The sequence below is a fragment of the Nyctereutes procyonoides genome, unplaced genomic scaffold, assembly GCF_905146905.1.
Source record: "Nyctereutes procyonoides isolate TBG_1078 unplaced genomic scaffold, NYPRO_anot_genome, whole genome shotgun sequence".
Classification (NCBI taxonomy): domain Eukaryota; kingdom Metazoa; phylum Chordata; class Mammalia; order Carnivora; family Canidae; genus Nyctereutes; species Nyctereutes procyonoides.
In genome coordinates, this window is record NW_026575049.1 from 24,026,901 (window position 1) to 24,049,677 (window position 22,777).

The 22,777-nt window shown below is 54.2% G+C and overlaps 1 protein-coding gene across 3 annotated transcripts in view; it reads left to right on the top strand.

Annotated features, from left to right (window-relative positions):
• The first annotated feature begins 9,636 nt into the window (after positions 1-9,636).
• TCF20 (transcription factor 20) overlaps positions 9,637-22,777 on the top strand; it is a 109,937-nt gene continuing 96,796 nt past the window's right edge. Inside the window, exon 1 of one of the 3 annotated variants that reach the window (XM_055328288.1) lies at positions 9,637-9,655. In XM_055328288.1, coding sequence (XP_055184263.1) covers positions 9,650-9,655 — 6 coding nt within the window. In that variant the 5' untranslated portion in view covers positions 9,637-9,649. Of the gene's footprint in view, positions 9,656-16,711; positions 16,796-17,429; positions 17,451-22,777 lie in introns of those variants that run through there. The other 2 variants (XM_055328289.1, XM_055328291.1) reach the window with 2 other exon arrangements.

Here is a 22,777-nt window from a genome sequence, read left to right on the forward strand (position 1 = left end):
TCGTCCACCCAAGTATGCTCGCAACGTGCTCCCTCAGAAGTGTGCTTTGCTTTTGGGAGAATTGGGTACCCCAGCTCTTCTGTCCATGCATTTGCTCCCTCTTCCCTGCCCCGGGGAGGCTTCCTGACCCTGTTCACATACCTCCTCCTCCAGGAAGTCTTTCCTCTTGTCTCTTCCCAGCTGCCCTTCCTTCTAAGCTTTTTCTTTGCATCTGTTGCTCCTGGCTTGTGATCACACTTCACCCATGTCCGGATGTTCACGAAAGTTACTGACTGTGCATATATGTCTGTGGTTTGAGGATACCGAAGGGAACCCACATTTATTGCTTATCTCCTAGGTGCCTGACCCCGTGCTAGGCACTTTCATACTCCTTGTTTGCAGCCACTCACTCAGAAACTCAGCGAAGTAAGGAGTGTTACCTTGCTTCACAAGGGGGAAACTGAAGCTCAGTGAAATTATGTTGGACCCCAGTCTCTGTCCCTCTAAAGCCCACTTCCTTCCCACTGTCCCACTGCATCTCTAACTTTTCTTTGTCCTTTGTGGTACCTTGCAGGCCCCGATCACATAAACTAATAATGATGGCAGCTAACACAGGTCTGGCTCCCACTGAGATTCTGCGCCGCTCTAAGCATTTCACTTCACTTCTCTCATGTAATCTTACAACACCCTTATAAGGCAGATTATCTTCTTAGCCCCATTTTACAGGTGGAGCATATAAGGCTCAGAGAAGTTAAGTAACTTGCCCAAGATCACATAGGAAGGAAGTGGTGGAGCCAAGATTTAAAACCAGATGGCCTGATGTAGGTGCTTGCTGAACTGAGTTAAAATCCTCCAATCTACCATTTCAACCACCCTTGCCTTGGTTCCTCAGTGCGTATTTCTGTGTGCGGGCACTGTGCCAGGGGTCAGAAGACAATATAGACCCCTGTCCTTGGCTGATCTGGGAGCCCAGCTGGGGAGGCAAGCAAACGAAAGAGCCAGAACAGTTCTGCTGGGGTCTGATGAGGGCCTGGACTGCTGTTATTCCTCCCCCACCCTATTTCACAGAGGAGGAAACAGACTGAGAGGGGTCAAGCCACTTGTCCAGGGTCACAGGGTTAAGAAGTCCTGCAGCTGGGATGTGCACCCCACAGTCTGCCTCAGAACCCCCATCCCCTCCCACCACATCTGCTGGCCCCCAGGACACTGTGAATAGAACTAGCAATGGGGGAAAGACGTGGAAAGCAGCATCTAACTTAGATTAGAGGCAGGAAGTGCCTCTCAGAAATAGGGATGTCTCAGTTGAGACCCTCATGTTACCAGGGAAGGGATGGGGCTGAGCTGGGAAGGTGTTCCTGACAGAGAGAACAGCATGGGAGAAGGCCTAGAGGCGTGAGAGAGCATGGTGTGTTAGGGAACAGAAGGAAGTTGTTTCAGGGCTTCCTGGCTGGTGTTGGCAGTTGCACTTTCATCTTTTGTGAGGAGGGTCCTTTGACTCTAAGGGCTTAGTGAGTGTCTTGTGTAGATCCTACACCATGGGGCTGGGGTGGGGTGAGGGGAGGACTGGATGCAAAGCACAGCGGGAGTCCTGAGAGCTGAGGTGTGAATGTTAGCTCTGGGCTTTGGGGAAAGTTGGAGAGAAATGGAAGTACTTTCCAGACAGTGGAAGCAGCCCTATGTCCTGGCCTGTAACTCTGTAATCCTGACATCCTGCCCATGGAAAGGATGAAATGAGAAACTAGAGCCAGGTGCCTAGTGGTTCCTCACTAAATGTCAGGCCCAGAAGCTCAGATACTATGTGTCAAATTTGGGGCAGTGGTCAGTAGCCCAGGTCCCCTTCGGGGCCAGGAATTGGGTGCTCTCAGGGTTTGGCACACTGGGGCCTGAAGGAGCCTGAGGGGCCTGAAGGATCCCTGGGCTGGGCTAGGATCTCAGGCTGAAGGGAACCCAGCAGAGTGGGCTATGTAGCCTCTCATCTGAGGGCAGAGGCTGGAGCAACTGTGGTTTTCTCAAAGGAGGTGAGCGTAGGACCAGGGAGGCCCTGCTAGGCTGGGTTTGGTCTAAGCAGCTGTAGAGGAGGAGCTCAGGCCAAGGGCATTGTAGGGCCAAGGGTCTGGCCATGTCTGGAGTCCAGGCCTGGACACCTGGGTCCCTGTTTTGGCCCATCACATCTTGGGCCATGGTTTCTCCATCTTGATGTGGGTAGGGTTTGGGTACTTACTTCTCAGGCATTGCCACGGAATAAAAGAGGAGTCGGAGTGCCTGGTGCTGAGCTTGTTGGAACTTGCACTGCTGGCCGTACCCGGAGGGGCAGACATCCTACTGGTGCCCCACCCCCCCTCCGATGGGACTTGGGGTGATTGGGGTCACTCCACCCTGCCTCCCCCTTCTGAAGCCCACTTTTGTTGGGGGATGGCAACAAATGGGCTCAATTATCAGACCCGAAGCCTCATTACTGCAGCCAGAGAAGGCTTCTAAAAGCCTGGAAGCTGCCTGGCTGGCCCTTCGGGCTCTGGGCCCCTTTACTGGCCCTGACCAGCCCTCTCCCACCTCCTTATGCCTCTGCCTCTCAAATATCAGCTCATTTTCCTGCTGTGCAGCCTCAGGGAGGCCCTTCCCTCTCTGAGCCTCGCCAGGTCTTTGGGATCACTGCCCGAGGTGGTGCTGGGTGTGAGTCCCTGACCCGTTAGGGGTCACACTGGCCTTTACCCTGTGGTTCCAAGAAGAGCAGAGAGCCACCCTGCGTGCCTGTGGTGGGCGGCTGCCCCCTTTAAGCCATTCACTCTGGGGCCAATTATAAATAGACACATAATCGCCCCTATCTATAGAGATAAAACATATTCTTCAGAGAGGAGCCGCCCCCCTCCCCCCCACGCTGGCACAAGCTCTCCGCAGTTGAGGGCGAAGGAGGGATCGGTGCTCCCCTCCCTCCTCCATCCATCCCCTCCTCCCTGCTGCTCTTCCATCTCCACCCTGCAGAGGTGAGATCCGGCAGGGGCCGTGATGTCAGAGGCTCAGCTGATGTCACCGCCCCAGCCCTGTGACTTCACTTGCCGGCTTGGGCAGGAGGAGCCGCGAGGAGGCTGAAAGACGAGAAACTGCCCCCCTTCCTTTGCCTTCTCCTTTTTTCCCTCTCCCCTCCTCCCCAGCCTCGGCTTGGGGCTTGGGAGTCGCTTTCCTCCCGCCGGGCTGTCGGAGGGTCTGGGGCAAGTGCCAGGAAGGATGCTGCTGCAAAGGTAACGGGCGTGCGCGGTGCTCTCTCCCTCCGGTCGTGAAAGTTTGCTCTGGTGCGCGAGGCGTGCCCGCTGGGCGCTCCGCTGCGCCGCGCCGCTCGGCCCGGGGCTCCCGGGGGGCGGGCGGGGGCGGGCGGGGCCGGCCGGGCTGGGGCCGGGCGGGCAGGGGCCTCCCGGGCCGCCTCCGCTGCCTTGTCCCCATCAAAGGCCGCAGCTGCTCGAGTGGCGGCTGCAGCTTTGAAACTGCCATAAAGAGCGATGGAGGGAGGGGAGCGCGGGGGATGTTCGGAGCGGTGCCCAGGGGTGGCCGGCAGAGGGGGGCGGGAGGGGGCTGCTCTGGGAGCGCGGTGGCCCCGGCGGCGGCGGCGGCGGCGGCGGCGGCGGCGGCGTGAAGGGCAGGGCCCCCGGGTCAGAGTCCCAGGGGCCGAGTCACCGTCCCTGCCCCTTGGCCCCTCGAGTCCAGGCAGCTTCCGCGGCCAGGACCCCGGCAGCCAGGGCGCAGGGGCAGCGGGGCGCAGGGCTGGCTTCTCCCCCACCTCGCCCCCCCCCCATTATTTCCAGGCATTTTCTTCCACCTCCAGCAGGCCATTTGTCAGCGGAGATTCGGGACAAAGGAGGGGGCAGTGGGTGGTCTGCTGTAAGTTGGGCGATGGGCACGGAGCTCGGAGCGCGGGCCGGAGAGAAACGCCAACAATTAAGAGGCAGATCGAGGGCTTTGCTCATTCAGGCTGTCGAGGGAGCCGTCATTTTGTGTTAGCGTGTGTGTGTGTCTGAGGTGGGAGGAGGAAGAGAGGGAGAATGACAGGAGAAGGATTATGACATTGTGTTGTCTCTGTTTGTGGTAAATGCAAATTTGGCACCAGCAGCTTCCCGGGGAAAAGCAGCAGTAAGTAACCCAGGCCAAGGCCTTGGCCCAAACCCGCCAAGGGAGCCCATGTGGGGCGGTTGGGGGTGTTTTTTTTCCCTTCCCTTTTTTCTGTCTGGCGTGTGCTTCTTCCATTTATTTTTACAGTGAAGTGCTGGAGACAGACAGGCCAGCATGGCGGGGAGGAGCTGGTCCTCCCTCCTCCCTGGCATGGTGGCCCCCTCCTCACTCTGTGGTCTGCCCGGGCTGCTCTTCTGACCCCCAGCCGCTGCCCCGTCTTGGCTACCTCCCCGCTAGGTCTCCGTCCCCAGCCAGGGTCACGGTCCCATCATTCTGGTAGCCCGGGCAGCCTGAGGTCTCAGAAGGTTAATTCTGCCCACAGCTGCTTCCCAAGGGGGACTGGAGACCGAGAGGCTGGGACGGAGGCCTGGATGGGGCTTCAGAGACACAAGGCCGGGCTGGCAAGGCATCTGTGATCAGGATGGTGTTGGCCAGGTGTCTCAGGACCGGGACTCCTCTGACGGGCCCATGAGGGCAGGGAGCCTGAGCCTGACCTGGCCTGGAAAGTGACCGTAGCCCAAGGATCGGGGCTGCAACAGAGCACGGGCAGGTGCAGGGGCATGCACACAGGTGGTCAGTCTTTGGAGCAGATCTCCAGCGAATGCACAGGGTGGGGTCTTCCCAGGGCCAGCAGGGATGTAGAGTTCAGAGCGGAGAAGTGGAGGCAGGAGCCCTTCTCAGGTGGAGGCTCAGGGGAAAGCTGTGGCTGACGGGGTCCAGCCTGTCCCACACTGGGCCTCAGGCTGTGGCCCTTGTATCAGTCCTCCTTCTCTGGGAGCGGGTTCCTCCGCCTCCTCTGTTGCGCAGTCAGGTCCTTCTGGACTCAGTTGACCTCCTCCAGGAAGCCTCCCCCAGCCCTCCACTTGGATGGGTTGGGAACCTGTGCCGTGCCCACTCCTTCCCCCCACTCACAGCGCTGATCACATCATGGTTACGGTGAGGCCTGTACCCTGGGTACAGGGACTTGTATGCCATCCTTCTGGTGTTCCCAGCACCTGCCCAGAGGTTTTCACCTGGAGGCCAGGGGAGCTGATCCAGACCCACAGATCCCCCAGGAAAGCAGGCCACCAGGACCAGTCACCCCTGCCTCACATCCTAGGCAGGGGTGACAGGCTCACTTCCTTTGGGCAAAGCCACCCAAAGAGAATTTTTCCTGGCGGAGGCTGACATGTGAGGGCAAATTGCAGCTAATGCCTGTGAGAGGGAGGTCTGCCCCGGGCTGCGGAGCGTCATGTGGCTAAATAATGTCCCTTGTGAACATTATGGTGGTGGGCTCGTTTATCTGCCCTGGCATTTCCTTCAGGTCTTAGGCCCACAAGCCAACCTCCGTAGGGGAGCCAGAAAGCTCTGCAGAGACTGTGAGGAACAGCTGCCCGCCTGGCCTTCACATGGGGCTTCCTTTGCCAGATGGAAAAAGGAAGAGTGGATAGACTCTCCCCAGGGCTGAGATGCTGGGTCTGTTCCAGGCCTGGGCTTGAGACCCCTGCCTCGGCCAGAGGTGCGGAAAGCACCAGGCAGGTAGCCACAGAGCAGGCCAGCTGGCCGGTGAGCTCACTTCACCCAGCCCAGGTTCACAGAACCTGCCCGCTTGGAGCTGGCACCCTCCTGGCATGCAGAGATGGGAGAAGAGGAGGAGGCCCTCTTGCTCTGGAGGCCCCCGGTCTGGTGAATCCCAGGAGCTCTGGAGTGAGACAGCTTTGAGTGGCAGTCTTCCCTGGTCACTTTCTGTGTGACCTTGGGCAAGTCACTCGGTCTCCCAGAGCTGCAGGTTTAAGAGACAGTGCCCTGGGGGCAGTAACCTCTGCCTTCACGCTTGTTATGGGGATTAAGAGGCTGCAGGTGCAGCACACGGCAGGTGTTCAATTAGTGGCAGCTGTAGTTAGGAGGGAGCTGGCTGTCCCAGCAACCCAGAGGCAAAGTGGAAGATGGTCTCCCTGGGGGGATACTCTTGTGAATTCTTACAGGACAATTGAGAGGGGCTTCAAGGAGGAGGTGGCATTTGAAGGCCTTGAAGAGTGAGTAGGAATTTGCCCCAGCTAGGGCAGGGGAGGGGGTACCACCAGGGGACGAGGAAGGGCAGAACTTCCAGGTGTCAAAGAGTGGTCACCTCGTGTGGCCGAAGCTCAGGGAGGGTTAGGGCCCTTGGCAGTGGGAGCCAGTTCTGGAAGAAGGGAGAAACCTGGCTTGATGACAGAGTGAGTGGGTTTTTACACAAACATCTTGATCACCGCAAACTTGACTTCCTGGAGGCATTCGTGTCTTGGAAAGTCGGATGGTTCTCTAGGATCCTGAAAAGCAGGCTTGTTTGTTTTAGCTCCTCCGAAGTCAGGCCTCTCAGGCTGGTCTTGTGGGGGTGGGATTCTCAAACAGCTCCATATTTGAATGTAAGGACGAGCCTGGGTCTTCTCTTAATTTGGAGTTTCAGGGCTCCTGGGGTCCAGGACTGGCCCAGGCCCCACTCCAAGTCAGAGCCAACATTGCGAGGAAAGGTAGAGCGGACACCTGGTCAGTCTCTGGCTTGGGTGAGAGGTTCTGGAACAGATTGTCCAGCCTGGGACCCTGAGGTGACTGGAAGCTCCTGCAAGAGGCCAGGGTGGCTCCTTCCTCCAATCTCCCCCAAGTGAGATGGCGGTACAGTGGGAGCCAGGCTGCCTGGGATCAACCGTGGCTCTGCCATGTACTAGTTTGGTGGCTTCAGGCAAGTCGCCTGCCCTCTCTGAGCCTCAGTTTCTTGGGGGTAATCATAGTTCCTAAATCACAGAGCTATGGTGAGGATTGTGTGGGATAATTCTCACAAAGCAGTCAGCCCAGAGGCTGGCTCCCAGGGGGACTCAGTAACTGTTAGCCTAAAGATGTCAGGAGAATGAAGGCTTTAGCACCTCATATCGGTGGGCCACTCGATCCCTCTGGGCCTCAGTTTTCCTAGCTGTAAAATGGTGATGATCGTGCCTGGTGATATTAGCTAACATTTACGAGTGCTTACTGTGAGTTAGGGGGGCTCTGTGCTAATTATGTAACCATGTAGTAGCGTATTGAATACAGTCTCCCCAGCTCTGCCTAACATGCGAGGGGAGTTTGGGGAGGGGCAGTAGGGCATCCCAGAAGCCAAAAGCCTACAGGGGAGGGCCTGACATTTGGTGTTTTCTGGGTGAGGCTAAACTGGCACCCTTGGGAGTGTGGTCACGACCAGAGAAGATCAGGATGCCTGGGTGGCTCAGTGTTGAGCATCTACCTTCAGCTCAGGTGGTGATCCCGGGGTCCTCAGATTGAGTCCCGCATAGGGCTCCCCGCAGGGAGCCTGCCTCTCCCTCTCCCTGTGTCTCTGTCTCTCTCTTTGTGTCTCTCATGAATAAATAAAGAAAATCTTAAAAAAAAAAAAAAAGACCAGAGAGGATCAGATGGCTGGCGTGGGAGGCATGAAGACCAGCAAATGCCCCACCGCACCATGGCATATGAGCCACCTGGGGCTGGACCCCCTCACATGTGGCAGAGCCACCAACACACTGTGGGGCCTTGAGCAGGTCATGGCCCCACCCTGGGCCTCAGTTTCCCCATCTACATGAGGGGGCTTGGGCTCACTCACCTCTCAGGTCGCCACCCGCTATAAGAGGCTTTGATTCTGTTACCCTTTGACTTTCTTGTGTGGCTTCCATGTGGATTTTACTTCAGTAGCATCATCTGCCCATTGATTTTTCTAGAAAGTGTGCTAACTTCCCTTCTATCCTGCAGTCAGCCAGAGAGCCTCACCTTCCAATCACTGCTCCCCAACCAAACACCTCACCTGGAATAGGGGGCTGAGAGCATCCAGCATGGCAGCAGCCCCAACCCCATGCGATGTGGGCCATGTTAGGGGAGTGCCCTGGATGTGTGAGCCTACAGGGCTAGGGAACCACATCTGGCCCACACCTGGCTGTGTGCAGCTGAGTTCCCAGGGCAGACCCAAGGAGTTCAATTACAGCACAAGCTTTGGAGTCGACAGACTGCTCACCCCTTGTTCCACTCTATGTTTTGCTGGGTGCTGGGTGCTTGAGGGCACCTCACTTCCCTGAGCCTGCTTGATCACCAGACGAGCGATTCCACCTCATGGGTCACCTGAGGCCAGAGGGGTAGAGATAGCCTTTAGGTGCGAGTTCACTGAGGAAGCACCTGCGTGGCCAGGCTTCCGTGGCAGGCGATGTGTTCTGTCCCCGTTCTGCAGATAAAAAAAGTGAGGCTCTACTAGCTTAGGGAGCTTGCCCAAGGTTGCATCGTCTTCTGCTTCCCCTTTCTTTTTCACATCACGCCTACTACAGAAAAGGAGCTGGGGCGGATTATAATGCTGGGAGCCCATAGGAGGCAGGACAGGTAAAGGGAGCCTAGAGACCACTAGGGGAGGGAGGCTGGGGAGACGTGAAACTTGTGACAAGGTGGTTACCTGCCAGCTTGTCACTGCTTGCCCACACAGGATGGGAAGAATGGTCATTACAGGTGTGGGGGAGGGGGCACCCCACCAGGTCCCAGCCCTTGAAGAATGCATGGTAGCTGTTCCCTCTGCCTGGGACCTTTCTGCTCACCTTTGCTCACTTAGGGCATGGGGTTACCTAAGGGCTCTGTGTGGGTTCTAATCCTGGCGCTGTCACTCACTGGCTGTGTGATTGCAGGCTGATTGTTTATGATGTTGAGTCTCAGCTTCTATACCTGTAAAAGGGGATAATTGTCAGGGTCCCCTCGTAGGCCTGTGTGAGGAGGATCTGACTTAACGCAGGTAACCCACTCGGCACAGTGCCCATATGAGAGCTGTAGGAATGTTCTCTATAGTTATCTGCTCAGATTAGTTCAGCTTCCCCTCAGCCAGTTTACTGAGCACCTGCTGTGTGCCAGCACCAAGCCCAGGGAGCCAAGGATTCATCACTCAGGCCCCTCCTGTGCTCTGGGCTAAGCTGCCAGCCTCAGGGCCTGGGGCTGAGCCTGTGGATCTGACGTGTACCGGGAGCAGCCTGCGAGAATTGGTGTGTTGGCTCCCACTGCTGGCGTGACAGACATCCTGATGAAATATGTCATTTTGAAAGGTTTTTAAAAGAAATTTCTGGAGAGCTTTCTTAACCCCATGGGGCCAGAAGTAGCCTGATCCTTGTCAGCTTTTAGTCTTGGCTTTGGCACGATTTGCCAGGGACCCCTCCTTTCCTGGGCCTCCGTTTCCTCATCTGTAAAAGGGGGCAGTCCCCATCCCCACCTGAGAGCGTGGACCCTCTGTGAGAGTGCAAGCATGAAATGTAGTTTGTAGGCTCAAAAGCACCTTAACGGCTGTAGACCTCTCTCAGTTCTGTTTTCTGGTCATTCACAAGAGGGTCACGGGCAAGTGCCTGTGCTGTGTCATGCTGGACGGACGCTGGCTGACCTCGGTGGGATGCTGGCTCTGCTCTGCTCTGCTCTCAAGGGCTCCCTGAGTAGCGGCCTCACTAAAACCCTTGAATTTTGTGATTTCCAGAGAACGTGGAAGGCCCCTCAGGCAGCCTGGCCCCTTCCAGGGGAAATGCTGGTAAGTGCCTTGTCCTATCTGTTAGTTTGTTCTACAAATGTTTTTGGAGCAGTTGTACATGCTGGGGATAACGTGGGAGAGCCGGAGGTCAGCCTCACCCTCCGTAGCTCAGTCCAGGAGGGGAAGGATTTGAAAACTGCACACCCACTGCCCAGGCGTCCTGAGGTTCAGGGGTGGCCGGGTGCAAATTCTGGCTTTTGGGGGAAGATGCTCAGCCACAGGGCAGCTGGCAGGATCATTAACAAATGAATATTGACTGTTTGCTCTGTTCAGAATCCTTCTGTGGCTCCCCCTTTTGCCTCGGGATAAAGTCCCCGTGCCTTCTGTGGCCTGTACTTATTCTAGCTGCATCTCCAGCTTTCTTGTTTCACTTCAGTTGCATTGTCCTCTTTTCCTTTCCTGAAAAACGACTTGCTCCCTCCTGCCTTCAAGACTTTTGCCTGTGCTGTGCCCGCTGCCTGGAGCTTTCTTCCAACCTCATCACATGGCTCCTTCCTATCTTTCAGGTCTCAACTCCAATGTCCCGGATCCCCAATCCCCAGGGTCCCATTATACACCCTCTGTGCACCTGCCATGCTATCCTCCTAATGTGTACCGCAGCTTTACCAAATGACTGTTTCTGTGTTGACTCGTTCTCACTAATGGCCCCATGACAACAAGGGCCCTTGGACTCGGTGCCTGGCATATGGTAAGGGCTCAATGAATGTTTGTAGGGTGAATTTATGATGAGTACTAAGGTAAGGCTTCGTGGAGGTGATGGCACTTGAGTGAATGTTGAAAGGGGTCATCATTTCAGTCTCTAGCAAAGAGGGAGGGGTTTCCTGCTTCAGGGAGCAGACAAGCACATGGCAGGAACGCAGCTCGCTTGGTTTGGCAGAGAGGCAGAACGGGACGTGTAAGAGAAGGTTGGAGAAGTGAGCTGGGGCCAGATGAGGGCTTTGCGTTCCAGGTGAATGAGAATTGACTTGAATTCTGAAGCCACTCGGGAGCCTTTGAAAACTTTTGAGCCACAGGCAGGAGGGTGGAGGCTGGCAGTGGGGTCACTGTAAAGCGTCTGCTGCAGGGATGGGGTGGGCCGGGAACAGAGGCTACAGTCAAAAGGACTGGGTGGCAGCTGGAGAATCCATCGACTCTGCTGCTCTTTTTCTCCTAGGATTCACACATGTGCCTTGTCAGTTATCCTCGCGAGCCAGCAGGGAGATTCAGGGCAGAGACGAAGAACCTCACACGCCACGATCGCTTCCAGAAGACAGTCACCTTGGGTGGCAGGGCAGCCATTCTCAAGTCACCAGAGGGAGAGAGGGAGTTAGGGCACGAGGGGGGTGGTGCAACAATGTCTGCAGTTCTCAGCATCTAGCTATGCATCGCGTGTCCTGGTGCCTTCCTGGTGGCCGAGGGATTGTGACATTGAGGGACCAGCCCGCATCAAGGGATGAGCGGAAGCCTTTCTGTCCAAGCCCAGCAAACAAGACGCACCTCCTTGCTCCCGTTGGGGCACAGCTCACACGGTCAGATCCAGTCCCAGATCTGCTGCTTAGCAGCTGGGTGCCTTTGGGCATCTTGTTAGCAACTCTGGGCTGTGGTTTCTTCAGCAGCGAATTGGGGGCCATTGGGGTGTGCTGAAGGTTAAATGCGAGGACACACATAGAGCCCCAAGCACAGCGAAGATGGGAGGCGGTAGAGGCGGTATCACGGTTGCATTTTTCTCCACCGTTTAAATTCTTTGCGGTGAGCTTGGGTTTCGGGCTTAAAATGAAGAGCATGTCAACAAAACAGGATGGAACAAAGTCCTTCCCCAGCACGCCTCGGCATGCGGCACTGCCTTCCTGGGGAGCCCAGCGGTGATGGAGCTAAAAGTCTCGAGCTTTCAAGCAGAAATAATCCCGATGGAGCAGAACCTCCCTATTGTTAACCATGTGAGACAGCGATGCAGGGGCTCTGCGCCCAAGCTGCCCATGTCGATTCCAACCCTGCCCCTTCCTGGCTGCTTTGTGCCTCAGTTTCCTCATCTGCAAAACAAGGTAATAGTATCCATATCATAGGGCTGTTGTAAGGAGTAAGTGAGTTAATGCAGGTGGAGTGCTTAGAACGTGCTTGTGTCACTGCTATTGCTGGATCATTTCATCTTGAACTCTTTGTAGTTACTGGAAGTGACTCAGTGGGGGCTCTGGAGCCAGAAAGCTGAGTTCAAATTCCAGGTCTGCTGCTTGCTAGCTGTGTGACCTCAGGCAAATCTCTTAGCATCTCTCTGTGTCCATGTCCTGCTCTGCACAATGAAGAGGACCTCAGAAGGTTGTTTGGAGGAGTGAATGGGGTTGCCCAGGTAAGGGACCCGACTCCCTGGAGGCAGGCAGACCACTCAGGCACACCTGCCACCCAGATGAAGAAGACATCGAGACTCAGAGCCATTGGATGATTTGCTGAAGGACATACATCGGTGAGACGAGGCTGGGCCCTTAGTTTAGTGACTTGTGCTAGGCCATCATGCCAGGGGCTGCCCAGGGAGAGTCGAGCCACTAGTGATAGGAGTGCCAAGTGGGAGGTGGGGTCGTCTCCCCTGTTGGCTAGGCTGCAGGGGGATGCTCAGCTCTGTCTCCTCTAGTGTTTTCTCTCTGCTCACCTGTGGGAAGAGTGAGCTGCCACACAACAGGTGTCATGTGGGGAGGCCACAGTCTTCTGGGTGCGGGGTCTCAGAGCTCATCGCCTGCAACCTGCCTAGTCTCCAGGACTGGCACACATCACTTGAGGGGAAAGGCTGGTGCTCATCCTACAGACCCTCTCACATCTCTTTCCCCATCTGCCTGCAGACTTTGAGACCCACCTATTGTCTGCATCACTGAATGATGGGAAGCTTGGTGGTTAAAAGCACAACCTCTAAAGACCTGGGTTCAAATCCCAGCTTGGCCTCTTCCAAGCTGTGTGACTTGGGACAAGGGAAACTCCTTGTGCCTCTTGGTAACAGTGGGGGCGATAATAGTGCCAACCAGCCACATCACATAGTTGCAAACCCACCGTGCCTGTTCCCCATAAACTTGGATCCCTCTGGGCTGGATCGTGATTACTGATGTTATCGTTTTATGGATCTGGTGCCCTGCCCTGCATAGGATGTCTCTGCCCTGCAGATACTCACAGCCCCGTGGGAGAGATGGATGCAGTCCCAAATGGCCCCATGTGACCAGTAGGAGCTGAAGAGGGAAGCACAGCTTTGATCCTGGAGGGATGTGGTGAAGGGCAGGGCTGAGGGTGGTACCTAAGCAGAGGTAACTGTGGAACTCTGTGAAGCAAATTCATGTCAAGGCCCTGTAGGATCCCACCCCTGCCCACCCCTGCAACCTCGTTTCTCCTTCCCCTATCCGTACACTGGGCACAGCCTTCCTGAAAGCAGCAGGTGGCCGCATGCACACTCATGGGTGTGTTGGAATGCTCTGGCTCTCTGTTTGGACCCTTCCCTATTCCCTTAGTCTTAGAGCCCGTCCCAACCTTGCCCCTGAAGGACTTATACTGAGCCCCTGTGCCCCCTTCTTCAGGGCTTCTGGCCTAGCACATCAGCTAAGTGCTCTGTGTGGAAGGAAGGAATGTCCACGTAGGATCTGGCCACCCCTGCTGGTGGTCCAGGCTGGCCCGGGACAGGCCCTGCAGGGGCTTCCTCACTCCGTTAACCAGAGGCTTTTGTGAGCTGTCTCCTGGAGGACTGTGAGCAGGCATTTCAGGCCTCCTTCTTGGTGTGTTAGAGTGAGCAGAAGGCACCTCCATAGAGGAAGGAAGGCTGGGACCCAGTGAAGGATAAAGGTGAGGGCTGTACATGTGCTCCTGGAGCCAGGGAGGGAGAGAAGGGCCACCCGCCTGCTGCTGAAGGCACTGACACTCCGGCTCACTTTGCACAAGTCACTGATCTGCCGAGCAGGCCAGTCTCCTCAATCAATCCGTGCTGACAGATGGTAGCAGAATCAGTGACCTAGAGGCAGAAGGCTCCATTTGTAATCCCGGAGTGGCCCAGGCGCCTGGAGGAGGGCAGAGGAGTTTGTAATAAAGGGAGTGACACAGGGTTTCTAAAGCCATCTCTGTGCCGGAGGAGGAGGGAAAGGATTAATTTTGCTTCTGGAATTGAAACCACTGATTCAGTTCAATAAGTATTTTTTTAGTAGACTAGGTTAGGAGAGAAAAAAAAAAAAACTCAGATCTACTGTCTTTTCCTTAAAGTGGTAGGAAAAACATGATCCTTTTAGATGAAGGCAAGAGAACAATAGAGGAACTCTAATGTGATCAAAGAGGAAGGAGTTCCCCCATTGAGTTCCAGCCACTGTAGGATCTTGGGCAGTAACTTGCCCTCTGAGCTTCAGTCTGCTCATGTGTCCTATTGTGGCCGTATCGTGGAATGGTAGCTGTTGTTACCACGTGCCTGGTGTTGTACTGAATTCTTCATGCAGATCTCTTTAGGCTCCCATGATATCTTATTACACCTTTTACGACTATGGAAAGCAGAGTTCAGAAAGGTAAAGTGATTTGTCCAAGGCTACACAGCCCAGAAGTAACCCATTTCTGCCTTTCGGCCATAATGCCCACAGGTTCTTTTTCCAAATGGTGCCAGAAGGAAAAGTAACAGGCCAGCAGGGGTGAAGAGATCCAGGCTGGCCTTGCCCTGGGACTGGGGAAGCTTCCAGGTAGAGGTTGCCTGGGCAATGTTCTGGCAGGGTCCAAGGGGGTTGGGAGGGAGGAGCCCAGGATGGGAGAATCAGTCCCAGGATGGGAGGCAGGAGCAAACAAGAGCCTGGACTTAAGTCTCTATCTGCATTCTTTCCTTTTGAGTGAGGCTCTCTACATAGTTTGTGGCCATCCATTTCATGTTGCAGTTCCTCTGTCTGAGACCTGAGTGAGCTGAGGAGGATGGAAAAGGAAGGAAGGATGGTGCAGGAGGCTAAGGAAAAGGGCTTCCCTTCATGAGTTTTCTCAAGAAACTAAGGGTGCATCTAACACCCAGTGCTCAGAAAGCTCTCCTGCATCCTTCCAGGTTTGTCCAGAAAACATGCATCTGTGCTGAGAGTCCCCCCATCCTTTCCCTCTGTAGCCCTGACCTAAGCAGAAGCCAAGGCTGGTCTTTTAAAAGTCTGAGTGCCAAAGAATTTGAAAATGAAACTCACAGAACAATGGAACAGTCAGAGGGCAGGGCCTAGCAGCCTCTTCAGCTAGGCCCCGGAAGAGCCCAGCACCCTGCTTGGCATGCAGGAGGTGTTGGGGAATCAAGTCTCCAAGAATAGCCCTGACCCACATTGGAGCCAGCCCCCACTTTGTGAAATTGGACAGAAGCCAGCAGAAATCACTGCCTTCCCCAACCACATCCTCTTGAGGTGCCAGAACCAACTGAGGCCCTGCCTCAGATCCCTTTACTGGGGGCAGGTGTTGCCACAGCCCGGACCCTCTCTGGGTGGCCCGAGGTGAGGCAAAGCAGAAATGTCTCTAGCTAGGTGAGGCTAGAGGTGAAAGAACAGAGCCAGGCTCAGGGGAGCTTTGTAACCTCAAATATACTGAAATCTGGGTCCAGGCCACACCTGGTTCCTATCAACCTCCACCTGCTGCCCAAAGCACTCTTCCAATTCCAATCTACTTTCAAGTTGGGTTGCTTCAGGAAAGGAAGCCACACACTCCCCTAACTTCTAGGGCAGATGGGGGCCTAACTGGAATCCACGAATTTTAGCCAACAATAGGAGCATCTAGTTCAAACTCTCCTCCTTTCCGTTATACCAATGGGAAACTGAGGCCCAGAGCCTGGACAGAAATTTGGCCGGATCTCTGGGTGAGTCAGAAGTAAGATCACAAACACTCTCAACGCATCCTACCCTCACTGGCCTTCTCCTTTTTGATAGCAGTGGGTCACAGGGAACAAACAACTCAGCGGTTGTTCTACAACTGAGGTTTTCTTTAAAAAAAGAAAAGAAAAGAAAAAAAGCCAAGCCATTCCTTTGCTCCATAAAACATACATGAGGTTTGCAGAAGAAGGCTGGGAACGGCCTGAGGCCTTGGCACCGCAAATCCTCCACCTTATCTCCAAATTAATTCTGGACCCTGGGTCCAGGCAGCCAGGCGTTGCAGCGTTTTAATGCCGCCGCGGGCGAAGGCAACTGGCTTTCCGTGAGTATCTCTCCTACATGCGAGGTTGGTGGGCCTCCCAGCTCCCCGCTTTTATTGCGGAGGAAACTGAGGAAGTTGTCTGCTATCTAGAGAGCCTAAGTCATTCATCCAAGGACACGCGGCGCTAAGGGGCGGAGGAGGGAAGGGAACCAGGCCCGCGGGGCCGGAGGGCGCCTGGCGGTCAGGAGCCGCCCCCGTGGCCGGCCGCGCCGAGCAGGTTCCCGGAGGAGGCCAGGCCCCCGCCCGCGGGCTCCCAGGAAGCCAGAGCGCGACTCTGGCGTCGGAGGCTCCAGGGAACTCCAGAGATCCCAGGGAGGGATTCCGGGCCACCAAGTCCCCAGAAAGTTGGCTCGCGGCCACTCCCAGGACGGCCCGGAGCCGCCGGCCAAGATGGCCCTGGGCGAGCCGCCGGCCGCACGCGCGGCGCCGGGCAGCGGCGCGGGGCCCCCCCCGCGCGACCCGGGGGTCTCCGCGGCCCCAGCCCGGCGCGCGCAGGCCTCGGCGCCGCCGCACGCGGGTGGGCACGCGCGCGCCCGCCGGCCCCGCCCCCGCCGCCCCGCCCCCGCCGCGCGCCCCGCCCCGCCCCGCCGCGCGCCCTCCCGCCCGCCCGCGCGCCGCGGCCCCGAGCCTCCCCATTGGCCGCGCGCCGTCACCTGACGCTCTGTTATTTCCTGTGTGTTGGGAGAATGGAGAGAAAAAACCCCGAGCCGAGCCGCCTTCGGCCCCTGCGAGGCGGCCGCGGCCTCCGCCGGGGGAGCCCGCCCTGAGGCGCGCCTGAGCGGGGAGCGAGCGCGCGGGCCGGAGCGAGGCTCGAGGGGCCACGGCCCCGGCCCGCCCCGCCGCCGGCCCGGGCGCCGGAGCTGGAGGCGGCGGAGGCTCCCCCACCCCCACCTCGCGCTGCGCCGCCCGCCGCCGCCGCCGCCGCCGCCGCCGCCGCCGCCGCCGCCGCCGCCGCCGCTCCCTCCCCTCCCGCCCCCGGCCGAGGCCGAGGGACGGGGCGGGGGGCTCCCGCAGGTAACCGCCGCCCGGGCCTGAGGGGGAGGGGCAGGGGGCAGGGCTGAGGGGCTGGGGCCGGGCCGGGGCTCCGGGCTCTGGGCTCTGGGCTCTGGGCTCTGGGCTCCGGGCTGGGGGCCGGGGGCAGAGGTCCTAGCCCGATCGGCCGGGAGTGCGGAGCCCCCTGGACTCCGAGGCCGGGGCGCGGGGTGCTGAGGGGAGCGGCCCGGCCCGGGGAGCGCAGAGGGGAGCGGCCCGGCCCGGGGGTGCGGGGGGAAGGGGCCCGGCCTGGCGTCGGGGCGCCGGGGGGTCTCGGGCTGGCCGCGGAGTCTGGCGGGGCTTGGCCAGCAGTCGGGGGAAGGTACCTGCTCGTCGCGGCCTGGGGTGCGGAGGCGGCGGGTGTGAGCGGGCGGCGCCCAGGGGTCCGCGGGGTCGGCGCCGCCCCCCCGGGACCCCCGGCACCCTCGGCACTCCCGGCGACCCGCGGCGCTCGCCTCTCGGTGGCGGCTGGGGGCGAGGCCGGCGGGCGGGCTGGGCTTGGGCTGGGAGCGGCGCCCGGAGCCCGCGAGTCGGAGCGCGCCCCGCCGCGGGAGGGACGGGGGCCCGTTTATTGCCATGTGAACACCTGAAGCCATGTGGACGCGGCGGCTTCTCGCCTGTTGGGGGCGGAGGACAGGTACCGGCTGGCGGGGCGCAAGGTCCCGGCGCGGGGGGCGGGGGGCGGGGGGCGGAGCGCGGGACACTTCCTGCGTGGGGTTTTCTCCCCCTCCCGCGCCGCGGAGAGCCGGGCGACTGTTAGACCCGGCGGTCCCGGGTGCGAGCGAGCACCGGTGTGGGGGTGTGGGGACCTGAGGCTGAAGCTCCTCGTTTCTTTTGGGGGCGGGGGGGGGTAGTGGTGGTGGAGGGAGCGTGGCCCATCGGCCCAGCCGGCTCTGGCAGCGATAGGAGGTGGAATGTCTCCTGCGCGCCGGGATGGGAGTGGAATTTAGTATATTGGGGGGGGGGGGGCGCGGAGCGGTCGCCTTCCCGGGCCTGTGGGTGGGGATTATGGTCTGTGTTTGTGGTGTGGATGCTAGAGCTAGGGATCTGCTCGTCTGTAGGCATCCCTTTCGTTTGCCCTTAGGGGACAGATCAAAATTAGGACTCTCTCTCCCCCACTCCCTTTTCCTCTTTGCTTCCCCCCCCCCCTCCAAGATTCGATGACTCTGGTAACTGCTGTAAAATGGATGGAATTTTTCAAGCTATTATCTAACAGGCAGATCTTTGAATGATAATTGGACCCTTATGTTAACAGCCTCAGTGAAGACTTTTATGAAACGTCTTACATGGGGTGGCAGCGGAACGTCTCACATGGTGGAGTGGGAAACTGCTCCGAAGTCCGACCTGGGAGACCAAGAACCTACTTCTAGCTTTGCCCCCCAATAAACTGTAACCCTGGCCAGGTTACCCACTCTCTCAAGCCTCCCAATTTCCTTATCTGCTAAATGAGGACTCCCAGGTCAAACACTACACGGGTTTTGGGTAGAATTTTTTTTAGTGTGTATGTGTTTTTTTGTTTTGTTTTTGTTTTTTAATGTTTGTTCTTGGTGTATCTCGTGCTTTTGTTTTAGCCATAGGCAGTCTTCTTGAGAAATGCAGGATGTTTCTTACCTGGCTTTTAAGATCTTGTCCCACTTTTTAGTTTCCAGCCTCTTCCTTCTTCAGCAGAGAGAGCATCAACTTTGGTCAGCATTTGTTTCCTCAAATCTAAATACTGTTCTGTGCTTCTCAAAAAGCGTATTGTGTTATAGTTGATGTTGAATATGCCTTGTATTTTTGTCTATGTACAAGAAGAAGTTATCAAGAGAAAGATTTCAGAGAATGTTTGACTACTTTGAAGCGTGGATAATGTTTAAGTGTATTTGGGTCTGTGTATGTTGGTTGGCTCCAAGGAGTTTCAAGATCTTTTTATGCAGGGAATTGTTTAAAATTCTTTGAAGGGATATTTGGCATTTGGCTAATTTTTGAAATTTCCAGCTTCAGTATTCTCAGAGTAGGGATAAAGTGGAATTCCATAATATCTCCAGTGAAATGGTATGCTGGTGGAATTAACTGTCACCTCAGGGTGCACTAATTATTTGCATCCCCAATTTATTCCTTAATGGTAGCCGATGCTTCCTCTCAGATGCTGCAGAACCCCAATTAGTTTCACTGATTTTATGGTGTGTGAGAGCCTTAGGCCATGCTTTTGACTGCTTAGCCCTTCTAGACCAGCTTCAGCCTTGGTCTTGTTTGTCTTAAATTTCTGGTACTGTGATGCTTGGAGGATGTGTGCCTAATGTGGTATAATGTATCTTCTATCACTTTTTTTTTTTTATTTCAGTCTGTACAGCCTCAAAAAGGGTCTCAGCAAGGGGAGGTGTGTTCCTGGTGTCAGCTTTGAAAATGGTAGAATTTTTCTCGTATGTTAATATCGGGCCTGTCATGTTGGTAGACACTTTTATATGGTTACACAGATTAAATATTTGGAATTTCTCAAAATAAGTAATTTATTCTGGGTGGGTATTTGAATTACTACCTAGTGTTTGGTGTGGGATTTTAAAAGTCCCAGTTACTTAAGTTATAAGCAGTTTTCACACTCACATATGTTTATATTTTGTGTTATAAGTTAATGAGAAGATTATTATAAAACTCTCATTCTGCAGAGGTGATTCGTGTGTGTGCATGAGAGAAGGTTGCTAAGGTAGTAAGATGTTAAGAGATACGGGTTTTAGATTCCATAGCCTTTTAATGGTATGTTTTTTTCTTTAACTTCATAAAATGAAATGGAATGTGTTTAAATTACATCCATTTAGATCAAGAAATTAACTTCTGGTGAGTGCAACTTTCTCTTCATATGGATAGGCAAGGATGCTAATATTTGTGTTATGTTGTTGTTGTTGTTGTTTAAATCCAGTATGCTAGCTTCTGTCCTAGGTATTTTAGCTTGTCTTACAAAATCTACCCCGCAGATTCTACCCCTGAGAGGTAAATGGTTTCTCCTTTTCCTGAGATGTGTCAGAGCTAGTGAGGGTCAGAGATTGGATGTGACCATCCTCGCTTGGCTCCAAAGCCTTACCAAATCTGTTATATTATAGCTTACTACCTGCTCAAGGTACAAATCAGTTGGTGGTAGATTGGCCTTGGAATCCATACTTTTGCTGTGCCCTATTCCTGGTTTTTTTGTTTGTTTAAGTTATAATGAAATGGAAATCTGGACTTGAGCAAAATACTGGAAAGCATGGTTTTTGCAGCTATGCCACCGAACAAACCAGACTCTGGTTTAGTGACCTCTGGGAGTTCTATAAACTTTCACTTTCCCTATAACTAGCCAGTTTTGCTAGTGTACCTGAGATTTAATCTAAAAAGTTTTTCTTTTCCTTCCCAATTCTGCCATTCTGTCTTTGAGCCTGAAACTTCTCAGATCAGCTCAAAGAATATCATGAGGGGCTGTCTCTTCCTGTCTGCTACCATGCAGGTTTACACCACACAGGAATCATATTATGTGGTGATTGCTCTTTTGACCAGATGGGACTGAAAAGATACATTTCCAAGACAGTCCCTTATGCCTTAAGCTCTCTTCGTGGTTGCTTGTATTCCAGGCACCTTAGCGCTCATTAGATCTGTCTGGGCTTTCTGACTCCTCTGCCTTCATTTTCGTTTTGTGGAGGTAAAAGTAACAAAATAAAGCAAAACAGTAAAACTCTGTTTATGTTGGAGTATAACTGTACATCAAAGTTACACATTTGAAATATAATGAAGTCACGGCTTTCATAGAGCATCATTTGGTAACATTACACTTAGATTGGATAGCTTTATTATTATTAGTTAGGCTGCTTAAGGCCCTCTTAATACCTGTGATGCGTGCCATGTGGGTGAAAAGGTTCTCATGGTGACAAACACAATCAGTACTTTTTGTGTTAGAGCTATATTTGCTTTGTAGGTAATGCGCACAACCCAGCAGGAAGATGAACTAAGAAGTGACTTATTGATGTATCTGTGGCTTGTTATCTGATGCTTCATTGTGGGGAAGTTAAGAAAGAGAAAACATTAGCTATAGGAGGAAATATCCTTTCTGTAGTATGCACATGTAAGCTGTTCTGTAGGAAAGGGTGGACGTTCATGGGAACACTTGAATGCCAGCTTGATTGGAAGATGGTTTCCCTGTTTGAACATCACATCCCTCAATATGAACTGAGGTCCTCTGAGTGTGTTCTAGTTTTCCTTAGCAGGTATTATAGGCGCTTTTCTAAGCATGGGAGATGCAGTGGTAGGCAAGATAGAAAAGGAACCTGCTCTGGAGATGGGCTGTAAACAGTAAGTAAATAGGAATGTCAAGTGGTGATAACAATGAAGAGAATACAAAGACAATATGATAGTGACTTGGGATGCTATGTGAGAATAGATGTTCCCTCTTCTGAAGCCTTTTTTGCCAGCAGGACAGTCAAACTTGGTCTGTGGGATGGATGAAAATGGTATTAAATAATTTGTTTTAGCTCTGAGCATCTTGAGAAGAATAATCCAAAGAATAGAAGTGGGTTGATTGAAGTCTTTCCTCTGTTTATTCTTCATGCTTTGTGAATGGGGACCTGGCTCAAAAGAGCTAAAGATGTATCATTAATGGTACCCTGTAAAGGGCAAAAAAGAAAGAAATGATTACCCCCAGTGTAGGGTGGTTCTCATTTTTTTTTTAAAGTAGAGATGTGTGATAATATTGGTGAGTGGTAGGCATTACTGGAAACGTTCTTCAGTTGTGTGTATGTTTCTCTGTTGGGCAGTTGGATGGGGGCATTGTAATCATCATACTTTGTTAAAGCTTCAAAGGAAGCCAGCAAATATTAGTAACATCTGTATGCAAGGCACTTTGCTGGTGTTGCATCAGATGGAGGATCCCAAGTGACTGGAAGTTGGGTGGGGGGCTGTCGAAGGAAGCCAGGCTGGCTCAGAGCCTGGCAGGGAGGGTGTGTGTGGGGGAGGGGCTCTGGTAAGGAGGGAAACACTGCAGGTCAGAGAGGCTGTTAATTTAATTGTCGCCTAGAGGGTTCATCCTGCTGCATCCTGCATGCCTTCACCTACCCTGTCTGTGCTCTCAGATTTTAGAGTTCTTTAGAGAGCTGAGAGAAACCTAAGAAAGCAGCTAGGCTAGCCCTTTGGCTTTACAGCTTGGGAGGGATGGTGAGGAAGGTGGTAACTTTCCAAATTCATGCAACTTTACACTGACAGAGTCAAGACTAGGACTCTGTTCTTTGCCAGCTAGGCTGGTGTTCTTTCCACCATAGTGGTGCTCTCACCAGAAGATTGCTAGTTAACAGTTGCTCCTGAGTGGAAAAAGAAAGGAAGTCTCTGGGTACTAATGTACCTACCACTTATAAGAAAGCCCATGTATTTCCAATCTTAAGAAGTCAGGGCTGGGGTGCCTGGGTGACTCAGTTAAGCATCCAGACTCTTGATTTCAGCTCAGATCATGATCTCAGGGCTGTGACATGGAACCCTGCATCCGGCTCCACAGTGGTCATGGAGCCTGCTTGATTGAGATTCTCTCTTCTTCTCCCCCCAACCCCCACCCACCTTACAGACTCTCTCTCTGTCTCTCTTAAAAAAAAAAAAAGTCATCAGGGCAAAGACAGCACTTTAATCTGAAAATTAGAGTATGGAAAAGAATATTATACCATTGTTATTTTTCACACAGTATGTAGTATTGGTTTCTCAGGCCCTCCTGAGACATAATCTCATCCTGATAATGTCTTGATCTGGAATGGATGCCATGTTTAGCATTAGTTGTGAAGTTAGAATAAGACCCTTTAGATATAGGGGGATATTTCTGAAATGTGGCTAAATTGAGTTCTAAAATTCAAGTTAAGGCCCTAGGAGTCCTGTTTTTTCATCTCCAGACCTCAGTTTCATGGAAGATTTCACTTCTACATTCAAAAGCACAAGAAATAGGAAACATTACTTTGGGAATCTGGAGATTATTCACTATGCCTG